The 23460-nt window shown below is 41.1% G+C and overlaps 1 protein-coding gene across 1 annotated transcript; it reads right to left on the bottom strand.

The window, feature by feature from the left end:
* Window positions 1-332: 332 nt before the first annotated feature.
* Window positions 333-6068, bottom strand: LOC146253552 (aquaporin-8-like). The gene is made up of 5 exons (XM_084677739.1): window positions 5712-6068; window positions 5165-5291; window positions 2046-2260; window positions 1497-1631; window positions 333-1031 (listed from the first exon to the last, which is right to left on the bottom strand). The coding sequence occupies exons 1-5, from the start codon at window positions 5999-6001 to the stop codon at window positions 989-991; spliced, it is 810 nt and encodes a 269-aa protein (XP_084533865.1). The 5' UTR covers window positions 6002-6068; the 3' UTR covers window positions 333-988.
* Between the last annotated feature and the right edge of the window lie 17392 nt (window positions 6069-23460).

Raw genomic sequence — 23460 nt, 5'->3', positions numbered from 1 at the left:
AGTGGCTATAGACACTTTGGCACGGTGAATGATCTTTTCATGGGTAAAATTGTTTCATTAAAACACAGTACAGCAAGGTAGACCATGCACCACAGGATTTTGCTGACATGCTAATAAAATGGACTAAGTGATGTTTCTTATTAGTACTGCCATCTACTTCAGAGTGGTGTCAGATATTAGTAAATATCAATAAAAGATGTCACACATACTAGTAACAGTAACTGCTGTAACAGAATTAAAGTCATATACAGATGTGGCCAAGTAACTGGGTAGATCAGACAAAGCATTTTAACAGCTTTATTAAGTGTTTTTCAGTAATGTCTGCTGCTGGACAGGCTCACAAAGACAAAAAGCTAAGTAAACATGGGATTTTGCTTTTTTGAAGTAAATATATATTATTGATTATAGATTAATGCTAAATATTGCATTGGTAAAGCATTCAAAATCAAACAATGTAACTGTTGTGGAGTTTCAGACACTAAATGCAGGCCATTATCCTTTTGTTACCAGAGGTTGGAGACATGGAACATCCAATTCCACTTCTTGACCTTCTAATGGTGAATCATTTCTGCTTGAGTTAATAAATTATGTATCTTGGACCTTTGACATCTGCAGGTTTTGATACATGATACAATGCTGAAGTGTTACAATTGAAGAACATTTAGACACTTAGAGTAAGGTATAGGAATTGGGATATAATTTGAAGTTTTGTCAACTTTGTCAGTTCTTTAAGTAGAAACTTATGTGATATCTCATCCACACTTGTCACCCTTATTTGTGTGAAATGTAAATCCCACAGCATTGCACAGCAACAGCAAGTAATATATGTGTACATACATCGAGAAGTGAATTACAAATAAGAAAATAAATCAAACCTTTGAACACAGTACGAACCACTATAATTATTTTTGAAATTGTCAGTTAATTAAAGACTTAAGGTACCTCAAAAACCAATTAAAAGTTAAATTAGGATCATTAGTTAAATCCATCACCTCAAAAAAAATCGAATTTTCTCATCCCCTAGCAGCAATCTGAAAGACAATAAAAAACACACATTGTCAAAACTATGACAGACAGCTCAAAAAGTTTAAAAATACATGAGGTGAAACACAGCACTGTTATGGAAAAAAATAACTAAACTTGAGTAAAAACAAGGTTTATGACTGTCTGAGACAACAACAGTCACAAGTTCCTTTTGTCTGCTGGACTCGAGGTGAGGGACAGCAGGTTAATGTTTGTCAGAAAGTAATGTGTAGTGTGTCCAACAGCTTGCTATATAACACTATCAGCTGATTTGTATACTGATTTGCAAACCAATACGAGCAGATAAAACATACTTTCTCCCATCTACCTCAAACCATATATTCATGAATATCTGAACTATGACTGAATAAAAGGATGCATTAATACTGTGAGTAATGTGTTCGTTGCAAGAGACCTAGACATTTAAGACTAATGCAGTGTAAAGTGGACTAAAGGACTGCAGGCCAGCATACCTGACAATGCTGCCAGTCAGCACAGCCCCAGCCATGGGTCCAAGCCAGTAGATCCAGTGATAGCTCCAGTAGTTAGCCATCACAGCAGGACCAAAGGCTCGTGCTGGGTTCATACAGGCTCCAGACACTGCCCCCCTGGAAGACAGAGGGGGACGTCAAGCATGCATGTAGCGACTGTACATTTACAATGTGTGTAACGCTTGCACGCAGAATGTTAATGTTGTATATATTTGATATCTGTATCCTTGCACTCCAGCTTAACCTCTAGTTCTGTTTAATGGTCTACAATATCCAAAGGACATTGGCAGGTAGCCGTGACAAAGCATGATAACAATAAGATAACATAACCCTTGATAATGATTACAAGGAGTCGTTGCAAGCTACAGTATCTTGAGCCAATTTATTTTTGTCTTAGATCCCATTCTGTTTAGCCCACTCTTCTAAAACCCATCCTAAGCCAGAACACCAGGCCCCGATGTAAGTGTCCCCTCTCATCCAACACAGTACACCGCCAGGTGTCCCCACCCTTTGTCCCACACAGGGTCTCACCCAGCCAGTATGTCTGCAGTCACAGTCAGCCCGATGCAGAGAGGGGCCAGTAGGCTGCTGGTGCGTTTGTTTACTGCTCCCATACACACCGTCATGGTCAAGAACAGGGTCATCAACACCTCTGCAATTGTAGCTGGGCCTATTTGGGTGTCCCCCTGCACCGTGTTGAACGCAGCCCCGGATGCATTTACATAGTTCTCCACTGGGGAAATGGCCTAGAGAGGGATATAAAGGATCAAACATGACAAGAGTCCATTCTGTTTCCAGTGGATTCTTGGACTGTAAAACCACTTGGACCTGGTCTTGTCTGTTTATTTAAAGTATTTGTTTAGCTCTGGAAACATTTCCCACTGTGCCTCTAACCATTAACTTTTAATGACAAGTGAATATATGTGGAGTCATTTCATCCCATTCTTCCATGATCAGCAAAAATCGTTCTTTTATGCCCTGAAGAAAGTCAGTGCAAACAAAGATTCTCTATTGGGTAGATAACCAGGACCGGAGTGGCCATTGGGAGCATTGGGAGAATTCCGGGTGGGCCGCTCATAAATTAGGCCGGTAGATCGCCTGCATTCTCTTTGTTTTTTCACACACCGATGTGTAAGTTTGTTAAGTTAGGCTACTGTGTGACTTATAAGCTAATAGGCTATGGAGGACTAAATGTGCCTAAATTAAATTCATAAATAAATACTTAAATAAATAGACATCTCTTAAGTGATGTTAACATTTATGTTATTGTTAACAAGTGGCCTGTTCTCAGTCATGTTCATTGAAGCAAGCGCATGATCAGGTATAGTGTCAGAGAAGTGTGTGTGTCTTGGTTGTGCCAAGCTGTCAGCACCGTTCAACAGCTCAATACCAGGCATAAACCTTTACAGGATACGTTTTAGGGCCGTTTAAACATGTTCAGGAAAATACAGTATTTTATAATGCATAAACACATCAGGTCCTTGAGGACAGTTCTATCAAATGGCTTATGTCCCGCCCCTTTTCATGCAAAATAAAATGCACATTTCAAATACTCTTGGAGCACTGTGATTGGACACTGTGATTGATAACAAACAGTCAGACCTGAGCTGTCAATCAAGTAGTAGACATATTCTGTCTTATTGAAACACAACCAAGACACACACACTGCTCTGACCCTCTACCTGATCATGCACTTGCTTCAATGAAGGTGACTGAGAACAGGCCACATGTTAACGATAACATACATGTTAACATCACTTAAGAGATGTCTATTTATTTAAGTATTTATTTATGTCATGTCATGTCATGATCTACCGCATGTCCGGGGGTTGGGTCGCGGGGGCAGCAACCTAAGCAGAGAGGCCCAAACTTCCCTCTCCCCGGCCACTTCCACCTGCTCTTCCTGGGGGACCCCAAGGCGTCCCTCCAGCGTGTCCTGGGTCTTCCCCGGGGCCTCTTCCCAGTGGGACGTGCCCAGAACACCTCGCCAGGGAGGCGTCCTGGAGGCCTCCTAATCAGATGCCCGAGCCACCTCAGCTGGTTCCTCTGGACGCGGAGGAGCAGCGGTTCTACTCCGAGCCCCTCCCGGATGACCAAGCTTCTCACCCTATCTCTAAGGGAGAGCCCAGACACCCTGCGGAGAAAGCTCATTTTGGCCGCTTGTATTCGCGATCTCGTTCTTTCGGTCACTACCCATAGTTCATGACCATAGGTGAGGGTAGGGACGTAGATCGACTGGTAAATAGAGAGCTTCGCCTTTTGACTCAGCTCCTTCTTCACCACGACTGACCGATGCAGAGCCCGCATCACTGTGGACGCCGCACCGATTCGCCTGTGGATCTCGCGCTCCATTCTTCCCTCACTCATGAAACCCCGAGATACTTGAACTCTTCCGCTTGGGTCAAGATCTCCTCCCGAGAGATGGCACTCCACCCTTTTCCGGTCGTTAACCATGGCCTCAGATTTGGAGGTGCTAATTCGCATCCCAACCGCTTCACATTCGGTTGCGAACCGCTCCAGTGAGAGCTGAAGGTCACGGCCCGATGAAGCCAACAGGACCACATCATCTGCAAAAAGCAGCAACCCGATCCTCCCCCCACATGAGCCCCCGAGGGACACGGTCGAACGCCTTTTCCAAATCCACAAAACGTGTAGACTGTCTGGGCGAACTCCCATGCACCCTCAAGGACTCCGCCTAGGGTGTAGAGCTTTTTTTAAAATGTATTTATTTTATTATTTGAATTCTTCATTTATTTAAGTATTTATTTATGTATTTAATTTTGGAACATTTAGTCCTCCATAATATAGACTACACTAGGTTTTAATTTAAATAAGCACATGATCAGACAGTGCCTTAAAAAGTGCCATTTTCAGTTGTCGCATATGCTCTCTTTCTCAAACACAAGCGCGTGTACCATGGTTGTTGCCAAGGAGACAACCCTAAACCATCATTTATTTTTGTGGAGGGAGTTAGCAAGATTAAGCTGATGCGAAAATAATACAATGGGTGGGAAAAGGATGCCAGGAGGAACTGAAAAAGCCAGGTAAAAAAAGAAAGATCTGCGATTTTATAAATAGGTTCCTGCAAGGGTGGGAAAAATATGTTTTCTCAAAAGCCCCGAATCTTTCAGGTAGAAATGTGTGTTGTAATTTCCGGAAAATATAGTAATATGAGTCCAACGTAATGTTTATATTACATAAAGTTTCAAAAACGATTTTGCGCTGAAATTTTAAAAAATCTTGCACGTGCTTTTAGTTTACATGACAACCTTGACTAGGTCCTAGGTTCTGGCTAAGCACCGAATTTTTCAAATGTATGGCTCGGCCCCTGGTGGGGATGGGCTGGTTTTGGCCTTTACACTCCCGGGCTGAAAATGGGTCCCACTCCGGCCCTGTAGATAACCATCATCAATCCTGGAGACGTTTTCAGGATAAGGATAAGTATGGAATGTGGAAGTGCTAAATGTGTAAACTTCTTTCCCTTTATTTTTTAAGAACTTGTTGTGTTCTACCTTTGACATAAGTTGTTTTTAAATGTGCTTTATAAATACATTTGACTCGACTTGACTTCTTTTATGTTTAAGACAACATGTTTTACAGTGACAACACAGTACATTTGACCTGTTAGGACCAGATGTAGGGATGCCCACCTTGGCCAGGCCAGCCCCCATGAGCCCTCCACAAAGCTGGGCCAGTATGTAGGGGAACAGCATCAGCATGTTGAGACCACCAACCAGAAAGACCGACACAGACACGGCAGGGTTGAAATGACCCCCGCTGGAGAGAGAACAGGACATTCACATCAAACTTAATCTCAACAATTTATTATCGGTCCCAATAAAACCTGTTAAATCTAAACTCATAAAGCTGTGGCGCTCAAAAGTACAATATCACCATACAGTTCCATTTCTTTAGCATCTCTCTGATCAATTTTTTTTTTAAGAAACAAGGTGAAGAACAGTAGTTTGTGTGATTGTTGGCTTATCTAAACCTGCACCTTTCCTTGAGTTAAAAAACACTTGCACTGGGTTGAGTAATTCTGGGATTTAAAAACCAAAACCAAATCATCATCACTAGTAAACAAACTGTTGATATACTTTACAATTTAAGACATTTTTGACATGATCACAAGATAAGAAAGTCGGCATCAACCCCACCCAGCCTCCCCTCTCTTCTCCCCCTCTTTAGTGTCTGTACCTGATCTCCCCAAATACAGCGATGACGATGCCCAGAGCCAGGCCGTGTGCCAGGGCTGGCTGCAGCCTCCCGGTGCCCTCCGAGTTCTCGATGACAGACAGGCACCCCACAAAGATAAACAAGGTGGAGCCCACCAGCTCAGCCAGGCAGGGTTGAACAATGCACTCAAACTTACCCCTTAGGGTTTTGGAGCCAGTCCGTTTGTCTACGACCCCTTTGTCAACATGAACAACACTAACATCCAGTGTTGATAGGTCACACAGCTCCGTCTTGGACTCGCTCATGGACATCTTGGAAAGTTACTGATAGCGACTGTGGAGAGCTTGTAAGTCGCCAATGCTATCTGATCTAGATTTTATGCTTGTGTCAGAGCTGGGGGGTGGGGGGGAGAAGGAGGGTATAGTGGAAGAGGGAGGTGGTAGAGAAGGAGTGAAAAGGTGAAAAGGGAAGGAAGGTGACCCTGTTCATTTATAAGTGATAATATTGTCCTGGTAAACCTACACCTCAAACCTATTTGAGTTTACTATATTTGCTTCCAGTGATTTAGTATTCTGTGGTTTTCTCTGGAGACGGCTTCAAGGGGTTGTGAGGCTGTAGAGAGACTATAAAGTTAAAGGTGGGTTCTGATGGGGGACAGGTAACAATGTTGTGTTTGACACTTTTTGGATAAATAAACAAATCATACTAATATTGTAGCATTATATACTGTATATGAATATTGTAAGAACAAAAGAAAGTCTCAACCCCTTCAATTGCTTTTGTCAAATGAAAAATATTTTTGACTGAGATTGTAGCAGGCCTTATTTTGTAATGAACCTACTTTGTACATTTAGCTTGGAAGGGCTTTATCATTTCATGAAGGAAACGTCTAGGACAAAACAGCATTCAACAATCCTTTGACATTGATTCTTCAAGTGTTTGTCTTTCCAGTACTTGTATCAGTGGCTGCAGAGAATTACAGGAAGGAAATTATCCACAAAAAATACATTAACAGTGGTTATCTCTCTTTTTTTTTTATCACATAGGTGTTTCACAACATATTTCACCCATTAAATGACACTGGTTGCATTTCTAGAGGTGACGCTCTCTCTTCTTCCCAATGAAGGTTGTGTCTGTTCTTGACTTGAAAGTAATGTAAAGATATATTGTGAAAAAGGGTGTGAAGTGTTTTGTCTGTCTCTTCATAAATGGAGTGACTAAGTTCAGTTGAGTTCTGGATTTTAAGAAGTATTGTCAATCTGCAGATTGGGAGAGAAAACCCGACCTATGACCATAAGTGACAACACAACAACAGGCTTAGGTCTCAATCATGTCTCTCTCCGCTCTGAAGGCCGGAGGACCATCTTTTATAGGACACAAGAATGTAAACATAGATAGGGAGTCAGGCTATAATAACTTTACAACAGTCGCAGAGGAAGAGATTCACAGCTCCCAACCCATGACCACTCTCAGACAAGAGAGATCCTAGTTGGAGCTCTCCTTGTAGTCGTGACAAGGGACGTTTACCCAGTACTTTCTCCTGACCCCGAACATCTATTAACCCTAACACAGACATATCTACTCTTATTAATAGCAAGCTCCCATGAGAAGATACTAACTAGTATCGAATGGCTAGTTCTATTGATTAGTGAATAATGTAAGCACACAGGAAATCCCAATTTCTTCCACAGGTGTCAGTATGAATGCACAATAGATATATTAATATACGGTATTTGGCAAATTTTCAATGGGATATCAAAATAAATTTCATTTAATAAATGTCCTTCCAACAAAAAAATGATTGATCATTGATCAAAGGAATGATCAGCTGTTCATTCATCCCGTTATCTTAAAGGCCATCTTGCAGGTCAACCACCACCGTCGATTAATGGGTACATAAAGCACTCAAGATATATATATCATTTAAAAAATCTCCGAATGGTGTCTCCAAATGGTGTTAAAGACTAGTTTTTGTCTATTTGGTATTACAGTTAGATGGCCTTTAAAGCAGAATGGCTGCATCTACAAGTCATTTCTCCTTTTTGGGCTGCACTATAAATTTTCTCTGCACATTTGTATGTTTACGTTGGTTTTATTTTTCCCTTTTATTTCTCAAAATTAATTAAAATACATTATACATCACAGTGATATGAGCTGATTCATGCACATCATTCAGAACTTAAGTTGACCATTGGGTACTTTTACTGTTGACTTAGTATAACTATAGAGATGAAGGCACTAAATATATTCAGCATTTAATATTACCTTAATTTAAGTTTGACTGAGTACAAATTCCCTTAAAATGGAAAGCCCATGTCTGTGCATTGTGCCTCTTATTATGTAATGGTGCAATATCACATTTATTGGACATGGTAATAGTTAATGGCCCAACAAGTTCCAAGGATATTTAATTGACACTCTTTAACATACTTTGGCAGGTCAACATACACTTTTTGAATAAAAGAATAAACAAAAACATGTATTTTCCATAACAGTAACACTAATTACAAAAAGATTTAAGGGTGGGTTCCATTTCCTGGAGTTTGTGTCCTTGTCTACGTCTTAACACAACAGAGATGACTGGCCTTGTCGTGCATTGTCGGGGCGTATCTACCAGTTCTCAATTTGTTATTGAGCCCGTACAAATCCTATCCATCTCTCAGGACAAATGGAATGAAACAACTGATCTCAATATACAAAGGTATCCATCTCTTGCTGCCCTCTAACACCATTTAATCTAGATGCATAGGGCAATAGTTCTGGAGGTTTTAGCATGTGAGACAAATGCCACATGGCCTCAGTCAAATCATAGACCTACAGAAAAGAGTAAACTGCAATCATATCTTGCTATAAACTTGGGCCCTGTACTACGAATCAAGATTTAGCGTTAGCGAGGTAACTTCAGGTTCAACCCAGGCTTGTTACCGGGATAGATCCATGGTAACACATGCTGAACGGCTAACCTGGTCGGGAGCAGGTTAAGTTGGAGATCAGAGATCAGCTGGTATATAATCCCCGCCCACTAACTAATTCTTAAGGATAATGCCGTCACCGTTTATAGAAGATCCTACAGAGTTTGGTGCGAGGATAGTGAGAGGTGCGCTCAGAAGTATGAGGGGCCGTGAGGGACATTATTCAGAATACCCTCTCACACACACAACTGAAATGCTCTCACACACACTACTGAAATGCTCTCACACAGACTACTGAAAAGCTATACTCTCACACACTACTGAAAAGCTCTCACACACACTACTGAAAAGTTCTCATACACACATATGAAAAGCTCTCACACACATGAACATTTCAGTTAAAATGGAAGGTGTTTCAGTTGAAACTGTGTTTTTTGGAGACGCATTTTCTGTTGATAGAAATTATTTTGAGTATTTGAGTATAAACTGCACGCAAAACAGCGATTTGGCATATATATGGCATACAAAATAGATGTGTAAACTCGTGTCATAGATGAGCAGAAGTATGAGACTGGGTTGGCCGAGCGGACACCATGCCGACTGCCGAGTCTTCTGCCTCTTTGTTAGGCTGTCATTCATAATTCCCGCCTCTGAGTTGAAGCCAAGCCCCCTACGCAAAATCAGTGCCAAAAGTATAAAAAAAAAAAAAAGAAAATGGAACTAAAAATAAATGAATGAAGCCGTAAAAAAAGTTGTGAATCTGAAAACATGAAATGTGAAACTGTGAAAATATGAAAGTGAAAAATGAAAACCAATAACTTAACAATAATTATTCCAAAATGTCATCTACATTTTTTTCAACCTGAAAAAAAATTGGTACACTTATTTTTTCTTTGAATACATGGTTTTATTTTTCAAGTTTTCGACCAAAACTTACATTTTCAATGTCAAGCTTTAGTTTTTTGACTAAAGATTATTTTTTCTAATTAACAAAACATTTGGCCCTGATTTAGCTCCATTTTAGCTTGGCGGTTCTCTCTCGGGAGACTGTCTGAACGCGTGTGTGTTGTGTGCAATGCGTCACATCTCGTTTTTCTCAAACAAACAAAACAGCTACGGGCATGCCAGCTCAACAGATCAATCCGTTTATTTTCATTCGTTTTCATCAGGGTAACCACATAAAGGCTGTTCGTTACCAACATTGTGTAGTTAGGTTTAATACAGGGGCGAATCTAGAGATTTACATTTGGGGTGGCAATGGGGTGGCAGAAGGAAGTTGTTGGGTGGCCTCCCGGAGGCGAATCAAACCCAAAGTAGGGGGGTACAGTACTCCCTGTGGGAAATGATTAGGCTAGAACATTGTAGTTTAAATTAAACAGTAATGTAGCGGGCTGAACATTTAGTGTTTAATAAATGAAAACTTGGCACCCCTTAATTTTTTTTAAACATACGTTTACAAATTGTCAACTGCAATTGTCAGCCTCCACCAGTGCATTAGATGGCGCTAGAGTGTAGAGTGAAGTGTGAAGCTAGAAGCTTTGGTGACCAGCAAATATGCGCCAGAATAAAATGGAAACCAAAGTATGCACAGTTTGCTAACTGTCTTCACACAATCTTTTCTATTCTCTTTTCTTCTACCACAGTTGTAGAACATCTATGTATCGGCTCAGGCACCCCTAGACCTGAGGCCGGTAACATTTGGGGGCTCGTCCGGGATCTAGCGCCACCAGGTGGAGAAGTGTTGATCCTACAACGGTGATCCTGCGTTAGAGCTTCAGGGAAGGCTGCAAAGAGTGCGTCATCCAGAGAGCCGAGGCTTCAGGTGTCCAGTAGAGATGGCAGCTTCAGAACCACGTTGGGCGCTGGTCTGGGACATCCATAAGAAATTACCGTCATTGAGTGCCAGCCAGTTACTCGAACTGGCAATTGCCGTAGATGATGGAGAACAACAACAAGACCAAGATCTAACTGTACTAAGTGAACCTGAACTATTTTACTTCATCACAGACTTGACCAACTCAAGGAACTTGAGGATGAGGGTTTGTCACGCCTGCTGTACTTAAATGACATCATTGATAGACTGTTGGCTAGCAAAGATGATTCTCAATCAGCAGGTGATGATGCAACGACCACTCCGACTCACATTCCGGATCACCATGAGACTGTTCCAGCCGACAGCCCACTGGCCAACAACGGGCATCGGGCCAAACTCACAAGAGACCCTGCTACCAGAGACAGAGAGAGTATTCGTTCAAGTGTTTCTGAGCAGGTAGTAAGGTTTACTGATGTTGCAGCTTATCTGCCCCGAAGAGAGTTTAAGGTGCATGGAGGTCAGATATCAGATTCTAGTTCTGACATAACATACAACAGTGTCTGTAAACAAATTGATGAGGGTATCAAAGAGGGGTTTACAGAATCAGAGATTATTCGAACGGTACTAAAGGTAATCAAACCAGGTACTTTTAAGGAAATGTTAACAAACAAAGACGACCTCACAGTCGCAGAGTTAAAACGCTTCCTTCGGTCTCATCTGCGAGATAAAAGTAGCACAGAGCACACAACACTTTCAGGAGCTGAGTAACGCAAAACAACAAGACAAAGAAACTGCGCAGCAGTTTGTATACAGAATAATGGGTCTCAAACAACGTGTACTGTTCGCGTCACAACAAAGTAGCGCTGAGTTTGACTATGACAAAAATCTAGTTCAAGGGGTGTTCCTCCATACACTTTACCAAGGGCTAAGTGAAAAAGATAGAAACATCAGGTGTGACATCAAACCTTAAATTTCCGACTCACGAGTGACAGATGACTTTATCATAGAACAGGTAGCCAAATCGGCGAGTGAAGAGGCAGAGAAACTGAAACGTCTGGGCCCGCCAACAACTAGACTCAAACCAGTGACTGTCAATTCAACACTGCAGGCTGATGGTGAACATAGTGAGCACTTACAACCAACCTATGTTGACAGTGAAGTCCAAGCCAATCGTACGGCTATAATGCAACTTACAGCACAAGTGTCAGCGCTGACCAAGAACCTTCAGAAGATGGTTAAACCCACTGACAGCAAAAATTCAAAAGCAGCTTGTCCACCCCCCACTAGCACTTCATCTCGGAGAATTGACACTAGAGGTAAATGTCAGGAATGTGTCCAGAATGGAAACGAAAACTGCCCTCAGCGATTGGCTGTTTAAAAAAACAGAGTTCGGGAAACGGGGTGAGATCACCGGGGAGGGACAGCCAGTGATCAGTGTCCAGAAACAGTCCCACCTTCGCAATGACAACGTCAAAATGAACCAAACACCAATCTCGCAGGCCAAACCAAAAATAATGAAACATGCCGCTCAGTTGATTGGCCGGAATGCATGGTCTCATGTACTATCAACGGTGTTGGTGTTGATTTGCTGCTAGACACGGGCGCCCAGGTTGGTGTCGTTAGTAGGTCTTGGGTAGAAAGTGAATTGCCACATGTCCAAATTCAACCCCTAGAGAGTCTACTTAATGATAACTACCTCCATGTCACTGCAGCCAATGGCACAAGTATACCGTTTGACGGATGGATTGATGTACTCCTGGAAATACTGAGTAATGTACATGGGAGAATAGGAATACGTGTACCCATGTTAGTTAGTTCGAGCTGTGCAGATTGTCAGCTTTTGGGTTTCAACGTGATTGAAGAGTTGATCAAAGAGAATAGTGAGAAGACAGGTGGGCTAAATCTTAATGCATTGTTAAGCGAAGCAATGAAGCTCACAGAGAGTACGACACAAACAATGGTTTCATCAGTCATTGTGATATCCCCTAAAGAAACGCTTTCAAACTGCATTGTGAATGTGGGGAAGAAAGGCTTTACCATCCAAGCAGGTCAGATAAGTGACATAAAATGCAGAATTAGATCTTGGCCAGAAGGAGGGACAATGATATTTGAGCCGGAGATGGAGGGGAAATGTCCAGACGGGTTAGAACTTTTCCCGGCTATTGTCGATGTTCCGAGTGGTTTCTCCAAGCTAGTCAGAATCCCTATCCAGAATCCTACGCAACATGACATCTATCTCCCACAGAGAACTGTGTTAGGTTGGCTATAACAGTTAGTTCAGTTGAACCCTGTGATCAATCCTAATAGTCAAATGCCTGCAAGTCAGTCTAACACTTCAGTAATATGTTCGGCCCAGACAAACAACGAAAGAGCCAACGAATCAAGAGCTGAGCAACAAAAGAACAGGGTCAAGGGAAATTGGCACCCACCAGTAGACATATCACATCTCCAGGAAGATGATCAAGAAACGGTTCGAAATATGCTCTATGAAGAATCGGATGTGTTTGCACGTGAAAATGATGATATCGGTTGTATTCCAAACCTTTCACTGAAAATCAATTTGAAGGATGATACACCTGTACAGAAATGTTATAACTCGATTCTTAAACCCTTATACAAAGAGGTTAAAGAATATGTTCAGAACTTGTTGACACAGGGTTGGATAAGAAAGTCCACTTCGCCATACTCATCTCCGGTAGTGTGTGTACGAAAAAAAGACAGCAGCCTAAGACTATGTGTGGATTTCAGAGGACTGAACAGTAAAACGGTCCCTGACCGGCACCCATTGCCCCAAATACAAGACCTGTTGGATAACTTAGGGGGATACATGTGGTTTTCGATCCTTGATCAAGGCAGCGCCTATCATCAAGGGTTTGTGCATGAAGACTCAAGACAGGCCACTGCTTTCAGCACTCTTTGGGGGCTGTACGAGTGGGTGCGAATTCCATTCGGTCTCACCAACGCCCCTGCTGCCTTTCAAAGATGCATGGAGGGAGTTCTGGAAGGAGTGAGAGATGACTGTTGCTCCCCTTACTTGGATGATGTACTATGTTACTCAAAGACTTTCAATGAACACGTTGAAGACCTGAGGCGAGTGCTGTGTCGAAGAGAGCATGGAATCAAACTACGTCTAAAGAAATGTGAGATATTTAAGCACTAAATAAGGTATATTGGTCGTTTAGTGTCGGCCGAGGGTGTACAAATAGATCCCAAAGACATAGAGGCATTACTGTGTTTAAAAGAGAAAGAACCACAGACAGTAGGAGAGGTCAGAGCATTGCTGGGTTTTCTTAGTTATTACCGTTCATTTATCCAGGATTTCTCCAGGCTAGCAAAACCTCTTTTTAATTTGCTTCAAAGCACAGATCAGATCATTAATAGACCTGCAAACGGGAAAGGACAAAAGAGAACCCATGGACAGTTGCCTTCAAAAACACCAATACAGTGGACACAAGGACACAGCTCTGTGGTATCCAAGTTTGTGAGCATGCTAACTAATCCACCTATCCTGGCATACCCAGACTTTGACCTCCCATTTATACTGCACACGGATGCATCGAATGAAGGGTTAGGGGCTGTACTCTATCAACAACAGGAAGGTATATTACGGGTTATAGGCTATGGGTCCAGAACACTGACACCAGCTGAGAGAAATTATCATCTACACTCTGGCAAACTTGAGTTCCTCGCTCTCAAATGGGCAGTATGTAATAAATTCCGGGACTATCTCTACTATGCACCCACATTTACTGTGTACAAGGATAACAACCCGTTGACGTATGTTCTGAGCACTGCCAGACTTAATGCAGTAGGTCATCGCTGGGTGGGGGAGTTAGCTGACTTTCATTTTGACTTAAAATACAGGCCGGGGAAGATGAATGTGGATGCAGACACATTGTCTCGTCACCCTCTTGACTTTAATGAGAGAATCAGTGAGTACACCGAAATATTGCCACCGGATGTTGTCTCTGCTGTCTGGCAAGGAAGTAAAGCAGTCAGAGATGAAGATGTGCCCTGGGTAGCTGCACTACAACTTCAATCTGCAGACGAAAGTGCATTACCAGGAAATGTGTCAGTTGTGACACCTGAGGATATCAAAGCTGCACAGCAGGAGGATGTTGCAATTAATGAAGTGATAACTTTAAAAGAAAAGGGATGGAACCCAAACTGTAAAGAAAAAAAACTAATGGGGCATGAAACCAGGAGGCTAATCCATGAATGGAACAAGCTAGTACTGCACAATGGGATCTTGCACAGACTGACAGGACGCCGCAAGCAGCTGGTACTACCAAACAAGCTAAGACCAATGGTACTACATAACCTACATGATGATTTGGGGCACATAGGAGCAGACAAGGTGATACATTTAGCGAGAGAGCGATTCTATTGGCCCTTTATGCAGCGTGAGATAGAAGATTATGTGATCAGGAAGTGCTCATGTATCAAACAGAAACGCCCTTGCATTCCAGAGAAGGCTCCCATGGGTTGTATTACCACAAATGCACCTTTTGAATTACTCTCTGTAGATTATCTCCATCTTGAACCAAGTAAAGGGGGTTATGAATATATTCTTGTTTTAGTTGATCACTTCACACGTTTTGCACAGGCGTACCCAACAAAGAACAAATCGGGTAAAACAGCAGCTGAGAAAATCTTTCAAGATTTCATTCCTCGTTACGGATTCCCGGAGAAACTACATCACGACCAGGGACGTGAGTTTGAAAACCATCTTTTCCAGAGACTTCAACAGCTGGCTGGAATTTCCCACTCTCATACAACTCCCTACCACCCACAGGGGAACCCAGTGGAGAGACTGAACCGAACGCTGCTACAGATGCTTCGGACACTGCAGGAGGAAAAGAAGTCGGAGTGGAAAGAACACCTTCCACATATAGTCCACGCATACAACTGCACAAGACATGAAGCAACGGGATACTCACCATTTTTCTTGCTGTACGGAAGAGCCCCACGCTTGCCAGTAGACCTTCTATTTGATCTTAAACCAGAAAGTGAGAAACATACTCAAGAGACATTTGCACAAAAGTGGGCCACAAGGATGCAGGAAGCATACAAAATTGCAGCAGAGAATAGTCAAAAGTCATCGGCAAAAGGGAAGAAGTATTATGACAAAGGTATCAAAGGTGCTACTATTAAGCCAGGTGACAGAGTGCTTGTTAGAAACCTCTCAGAGAGAGGTGGCCCAGGCAAACTGCGATCATACTGGGAGCGAAAGGTGCACCGAGTCGTAGACAGGGTCGGCGATGGACCTGTGTACAAGATCCAAGCTGAAATGGGGGACAAAACCCTCCGTGTCCTACACCGGAATCTTCTTTTACCTGTGAATGACTTACCTCTCGAAGTAGATCATCCCATCAAACCTGTGAAAAGAAATACTAAGGAAAAGCAAAAGACTAACCACGAAACAAATGCGTCTGCTAAATGCATAAAAAAAATAATTTAAAAAACTGAAATAAAATTGGGATGGCAGTATTTTTTATTGGGGTGGCAGCTGCCACCCCTTAGATCTGCTACTGGTTTAATATAGGGTGAATATTGGTTAAGTAGCTAGGGTATGTAGACCGTGGTAAAGTTGGTTGGAGGTTCGATATTCAACAGACATTCAGACGCCCAGTATTGTGTTAATGTAGCCGGGGTTTAGCGACGCTACGACCGGCCAATTAGCCTATGCTTTTGGCTGCCTAAACAACGCGTATGTTTAGGGACCATCAACAAATGACATATTTCCAATTTCAACAGTCAATAGCTTTTCAACAACATGAACTAGGAACATACTAATTATGTTTAACTGTTCAAAATGTATGCATACACCTTGCACAGCATTTATTTTGTTTATTTTCATATAAGGTTGGAACAAAATGTTTTTTAATTCAAAATAAATCTTCAAACTTTAATAGCTTTTTGGTCATGTGACCTATAATCCTCAAATCTTTTTCAGAGTGTTTGTTGACTATGCATACATGTTGCACAGTCTTGAGTTTTTTCCTTTTCACCTCACACTATTTTCAGTGAATTTCTGAAAGTTTGAAACTTCAATAGCTTTTTGGTCATGTGACCTATTTCCTCAAATCTAATTCTGAGTGTTCGTTGACAATGCATACATGTTTAACAGCCTTTAGTTTTTTCATTTTCACCTCAAACTATTTTCTGTGAATTGTTTAGTATTTCAAACTTCAATAGCTTTTTGGTCAAGTGACCTATCATCATCAAATCCATTTCAGAATGTTCATTGACTAAGCATACAGGTTGCACAGCCTTTAGTTTTTTCATTTTCACCTCAAACTATTTTCAGTGAATTTCTGAACGTTTGAAACTTCAATAGCTTTTTGGTCATGTGGCCTGTATATTTCAAAGGTCTGTTTAACTGCTAACAAAGTACATTTGCACATGTCTGTTTAGATGCTGAGACTTTTTCTCATCCAATCACAATTTGTGTTAATGACAGTGACATATCCAAACCCTTTGACTCCTAGGAAGTGGAGTACGGGTTAAAACCCAAACGCCAACTGTAAAGTCAAATAGGCCTGGACTGGTAATTTGTCACACAGGGCAAATGCCTGGCTGGCTGAAGCACCTTTTGGGCCGGTGTAAAATAAAAACGTGATAAGAAGAATAACAATTTGCCCATTGACCGGCCCATAAACCAGGGACGGCACTGGTTCTTTTTATATGCTGACACTTTCTCTTACAAGGCCCCACCCGTCCCTCTTATTAATATGTTTCTTGTGAGTCAGATGCCATGGCCCAGAGACATACATCTGTGGAGCTAGTGCACATGCTATGACAACAACGACGATGATAATAAACCAAACAAATTAACGTTGAAAAAGGACGTATTAGGATGGCTTTGGACACAGTCATTGTAATCAACAGAGTTTTAGAGAAGCATAAGTTACAAAAGAAACTGCTTTTATTGTAAAGGGATATTAAATTGTTGGTATTAAGACACAGTTATTAAATATTGTATCTCTGTACACTGGAGATAATGTGATAATGTGACATATCCTCCATGCTTTGTACATACTTAAAAGGTTTACTATTTACTTAGGCCTATTTTCATTTCATTACATAATTTCAAATGATACTTTGACTTTCAGTAAAGCATGTTTGACAATTACTTGTACTACTACTTGAGTATGGAGATTGTGTGGGCCTACTCCACTGCCCCCTCTCATCACCAGGGAGTCAGTCAAGAGTGAGTGAATACAATGGTCCACTTGCACCAGCACAATGTTACACAGCACTAACTAGGTACAGATCCAGCTGTTAAAGCAGATCACTAGATCCAGCTCTTTGGAGTTTGCTGTACTAAACTATGAACTGCTATCCCATGGGTCAACTAAACACCAAGGACATCAACACTGCACAAGACTGGACTCCTGGCTTCACCTTGCTTTATCAGTCAGTGTTGTCCAGTTGGAACAAGCACTCACTAAAATGGTGTAACCATTTGCATTGTTTTTGTTTTTGTCATATCTCTGGTTATTTGTCCTATCATCGAGCCTTTTCTATAGAAAATCATTACTTTTTGTATTTTTATTTGATGTGTGTTCTTGTAGTTTAGTAAAAAAAAAAAAGCTCCATAGTATTAGTTGTTGTGCAGCCTTATCCGAAAAATACAGTATTCTGTAATGATTACAAGAATCTTCTGCCTTTTAAAATAGTAATTAATACTGATAATATTATCATGTACTTAGTTATTCAAAATGTTATATCTTGGTAATAAAGGAGTGGATGTCTTTGTCTTATTAATAATCACATTCTACACATACTTGACTACACTACATGACGACCTCCGTTTTAGACAGTAGGCTACATATATATAGCTTACATTACTGTTTTTTGTGTTGTCAATAAATATTTGGTGTTACACCAAATATTTATTGACAACACAAAAAACAGTATTTAAAACACACAAATACACTGCAGAGTGTGTTGTCCACACGAGTAAGGTGTAAGGAATTCTATGTTGCATTGGGTAAGAAACTGTTTTTATACAATGGTTTTAAATATGATCTTCTCCTGGAGGTCAGCGTACACCTTCAATCACTAGGTTTACTACAGTAAATCAAAACGCAAGGGGATGAGTCAGCTGGTCAGCTGTTTCTGTGCCAGAAAGAAGTTAACAACTTAAGACGACAGACGCGCATCGTGTTAATTCGGTCTTCATTCAACTAGCCAGTGAACACTCTATTGAAGTTTGAAATACTAATAAATTCATTGAAAAAGGTGTGAGGTGAAAATGAGAAAACTAAAGGCTGTGCAACATTAATGCATAGTCAATGAACACTCTGAAATAGATTTCAGGATGATAGGTCAAATGACCTGAAAGCTATTGAAGTTTGAAAGAGGGAGTCTGGGGGCTGAGGGGTTAGGGAATTGGGCTAGTAATCACATGGTGGCCAGTTCGATTCCCAGCCATGCAAAATGACATTGTGTGCTTGGGTAAGGGACTTTACCCTACTTGCCTCGGGGGGAATGTCCCTGTACTTGCTGTAAGTCGCTCTGGATAAGACGTTCTGCTAAATGACTAAATGTAAATGTCAATGTAAATCCCCAAAAATTCACTGAAAATAGTGTGAAATGACAATTAGAAAACTAAAAGCTGTGCAACATGTATGCATAGTCAGTGAACACTCAAACTAATTTGATGATAATAGGTCACATGACCTAAAAGCTATTGAAGTTTCAAACTTTCAGAAATTCACTTAACCCCGTCGCTGAACCCCGGCTAAATTAGCACAATACTGGGCGTCCGAATATCTGTTGAATATCAAACTTCCAACCAACTTTACCACGGTGGTATACCGGCCTACAAAGTAATATAAAAATATATATAAAGTCTTCAACTTTACAAATGTTCACCTTAGTCTACAATTAATGTATGGCGTATCGGGGCCGACCTGGATGTCCAGTCAAGATTGTTGGGGGTATCACATTGGTCACATCACTGGATCCCTGTCTGGCCTAATGTTTATAAAGCAAGTTGCAAAAGTATCTATACAATGATCCTTGTAGATTAATCACATCACTATCATCATGATCATATCCGGACACAGCAAGAAATGCAGATACAGTTTGTGTATGATCACCAAGCTCTCTATAAAGCCTCTCCTGAACTAAAATAAAGTTTGGACGTGAAAAACAAAGAGACATGCACTTCCTTGCGTGGACTTCCTGTTTCCTTCAGTTGAAAGGAAGGCCATTTTAATTGTAATGCTCATATTCACCACTGAGCTGTTATATTTCACAATATTATGCAAGAACATTTCAGTTGTGTTTATGAGCACATTTCACTAGTATGTGTGAGAGATTTTCAGTAGTGTGTGTGTAAGAGCATTTCAGTAGTGTGTGTGAGAGCATTTCAGTAGTGTGTGTGAGAGCTTTTCAGTAGTGTGTGTGAGAATTTTTCAGTAGTGTGTGTGAGCGTATAGCTTTTCAGTAGTGTGTGTGAGAGCATTTCAGTAGCGTGTGTGAGCGTATAGCTTTTCAGTTGTGTGTGAGAGCATTTCAGTTGTGTGTGTGAGCATATAGCTTTTCAGTAGTGTGTGTGAGAGCTTTTCAGTTGTGTGTGTGAGAGAGTACTCTGAATAATGTCCCTCACGGCCTGGCATACAGAAGAGCCAGAACATTTAGAGACCGACAAAACCCTTTCGCATTCCCTCATGAGTATCTTTTTGAAAGATATAGATTGTCAGCAGAGGGAATTACAGCTATAGTGTTTCGTTATTTCACTACCTACTTTTATAGTGTGGGTGATGCGGAGAACCTGAGCAACTCTGTCGCGTTGCGTCGCTACCCACAATGCACCACGCAAGCGATTCGCCTGGCTTCATAGAAAATGAATGGAAAACATGTTGTCGCTCGCATCGCGTCGCTGCAGTGTGAACGCACTGTTAAGCCTCGTTCATACTTATGTTGCCAACACTTTTGAAATGGTCGCCGACGGAGAAAAAAAAGTGTCGCTCAGGCTGCTGCATTTATACTTCGGGAAACAGTCGCCTGTGCTCAAGGTTCGCGTGACGTAAACGGAATCATTTTACTGTTACATTCGTAGCTATGGTTACATGTTTATGCTTTACCCTAGGTGATCGATAGGAGAAAATGGCTGAAGCTAATTTTGAGAGGCAATAAAGGTGTGGATATGTTCTAACTTGCTCCGCCAATCTCTCCTCTATTCCTTCCATCATAAACAGCTGTTAAGCGTTCACTGAAAATTCAAAACAATGAAGTCAACGACGCGTGCCGTCTATCTAGCCAATCACACTTGCGCAACACTATGTGACGACATCAGCGCCAGTAGAAATTTCTCCTGGTAGGCGACACTTTCAAGCGACGGTTGAAAGTGTCGACCGTGACGCTTGATAGGCTAAGCAGAATTCTTAGCCTATCAAGATCAAATGAAGCAAGCAGTGTACATGCTTCAGAGAGGCCTACCTTAATCAATAGGCTAGGCTACTGACCTTTTACAATAAGGTTTTTTGTCAATTATTAATTGGCAGCATTTATGCCATTTAGAACATACTTTATGAGTGTAAGGTGTCTTTAAGTAGCCTAACTTTATTGCTTTAGAGGAAATAGGACAAACATATGTGTGTGTGTGTGTGGGTGGGTGGGGTGTAAAACATCTGGGAATAAATACATTGATTAGAAAAAATAAGAAAAAAAAGAATACATATATACATATATATATTGTTTTTTTTGAGCACCAAAGACCCATTTTGACCCAGGAAAAACCCTGTGTTGCCACCATATTCTGATTAATGGAATGATGAAAAAGAGATATCCAAAGTGGCCTTTGTAAGAACTTTGGACTCTAATATGTTGACAAAATGAAACCAGGATTTTCATTCTGTCTTCATGCAATGTTCTGATTTCCGTTCTGGAAATGTATGCAAATGGTATCATATTTTACAACTTAATGCATCATTTGCTCATTTAAACATTAACATACTAGCTACATTTACAGGAAACTAGTAATGAAAACAATATTTGACCTAATATTAGTTATCAACTGGGGAGGTTTCATGTGTTATCCCTATTCACTGGAGTGTCACCCCTTAACCCAGGGGTTGGCAACCCAAAATGTTGGAAGAGCCATATCGGACCAAAAAAACAAAAAACAATTCTGTCTGGAGCCGCAAAAAATTAAAAGCCTTAAATAAGCCTTATAATGAAGGCAACACATGCTCTAAGTGTCTATATTAGCTATATTAGCCTACTATCAAAATGATAAGTACAGGGCTGCCAACGTTAATAATCAAATAATGATTCATTATATTTGAATTACCAACAGTGTTAACTTATTCACATTGCCAACTGTTTTTTCCAGCACCTGTCTAGCAATGCAGTGACAGTCCATCAACTGTGAATTTGTCCGAGGCTAGACTCCTAACCTTGGTTGAAAGATTAGCTAAAAAAAGCTAAGTTTAGCTCTAACAATACCCTGGGTAACATATAATATCACCAGTTAATAAATGCATAAATGTTAATACTTTTTCCACAGTAGAATCTGCATTTGAAACCCTGGTCACTACCACTGCTAGTATGGCTAGTTATTTAGCCTGACTTACACTGCTTTTTGAAAAAGCTTTGTATGTCCCCTTTCTTCTTCTTGGGTGGAGGCATTTCTACATAGCACAAAAAGGGGCAAACATGTACATGCTGAAGGGCAAAGGGAATATTAAAATGTGTTACTCTGGCCTATTATATATGTATTGTTGGCAGACAGCCCTAATAAGTTAGCTGTACCGTTGTCGCCGACACACCCGCTAGCTTGTCAGCGACTTTCAGTGCAAGCAAGCAAAGTAGCATGTGCTTCTTCCCGTGCGTGTCGCGTGTCAGATAACCCTACCCCTTCAGATTTTCAGCCAATCTAATTATGGCGTTTCTTCTACTGTTGCGTCCTGGCCGTCGAAATCGATTCAAATAGCAGCACAATTCGCTAAAATATTGGTGGGGACAATTTTGTCATTTTCAAATGTTGGTGGGGACAAGTACCTAGCATCCCCCCCTAAATCTACGCCCATACTTATCCCAAACCTAGGACGTATGGGTTTGATGTGATACATACTTCCACAATTGATGCGAGCGTGCATACCGCACGAGCACATTTTTTTTGCCATTATTTGAGCGCAAAATAGTTTAATTGAGCTTTATGTAAAATAAACATAGACGTTTATCAAAAAACCTTGTCTAGTGATGCCATCACTCTGGTCCTGCTGGCATCCATCCTCGCTGACGCGTATCGTTACGGTAGGGCCCCCCGGCCCAGCTATAGCCTATCTTAGGCCCCGTCCACACAAATTTAGAAACGCTTACATATGTCTGTGTTTGCACCTCCCGTCCACACTAATACGGCGTATTCGGATACTGAAAACGGAGCTTTTCGAATACGCTCCCCTGGCCAGAGACATTTGAAAACGCCGGGTACGCGTAGTAGTGTGGATGGGGTCCCCAGAGCTTTTCAGATCCGATGACGCTCAGTTGCCATGGCGCTGGGGTAGCTTGCGCTCTAGAGGTTATAACGTCAAGATGGAAAGTGAAAGAAATATGCTGCTCCGTCTCTATAACTTATTTATAAGTTAGTGTAACTGTTTTTTATATGACAGTTTTTGGTAACACTTTAGAATAACAAGTTAACAAGTAGCTATGCAGGAAATAATAGGTAGTTCTACATTAACACGGAATTTAATACTATTAACTAATAAGGAACCAAGATTAACTAAGCAGTAAGTAATAGCTAATTTACAACGAAGGTAGTTCCTTTGTAGGTATTCACTAAATACACGTATCCTCTTGAGAACTACTTGTGACTATCTACTATCACCAATTAAGAAAGAATAACCAATTAATTACTAAACACAAAAGTAACATGTCTAAAAAGTGAACAATTTGGTTGTTTCACTCTTAACATGGTCATAACCTTTCAGAAGCTTGGGCCTAAAATGGGTTCTTTGTGGAAACCAGTTTATGAATATTATATCCCCCCAAATAACTACAGGTTGAGATTTTGACTACTCTTACC

This window comes from Hypomesus nipponensis, chromosome 17 (assembly GCF_054491055.1).
Source record: "Hypomesus nipponensis isolate SF chromosome 17, ASM5449105v1, whole genome shotgun sequence".
Classification (NCBI taxonomy): Eukaryota; Metazoa; Chordata; class Actinopteri; order Osmeriformes; family Osmeridae; genus Hypomesus; species Hypomesus nipponensis.
This window is presented reverse-complemented; position numbering and strand designations above follow the sequence as displayed.

Excerpts from the sequence above, each read along its gene's own strand:
- LOC146253552 (XM_084677739.1), bottom strand. The coding sequence starts at position 6,001 with ATGTCCATGAGCGAGTCCAAGACGGAGCTGTGTGACCTATCAACACTG. Across the intron at positions 5,292-5,711 it reads GCTGTATTTGGGGAGATCAG|CGGGGGTCATTTCAACCCTG; the intron begins GTACAGACACTA and ends TTCTCTCTCCAG. Across the intron at positions 1,632-2,045 it reads ACTGCAGACATACTGGCTGG|GGGGGCAGTGTCTGGAGCCT; the intron begins GTGAGACCCTGT and ends TCTGTCTTCCAG.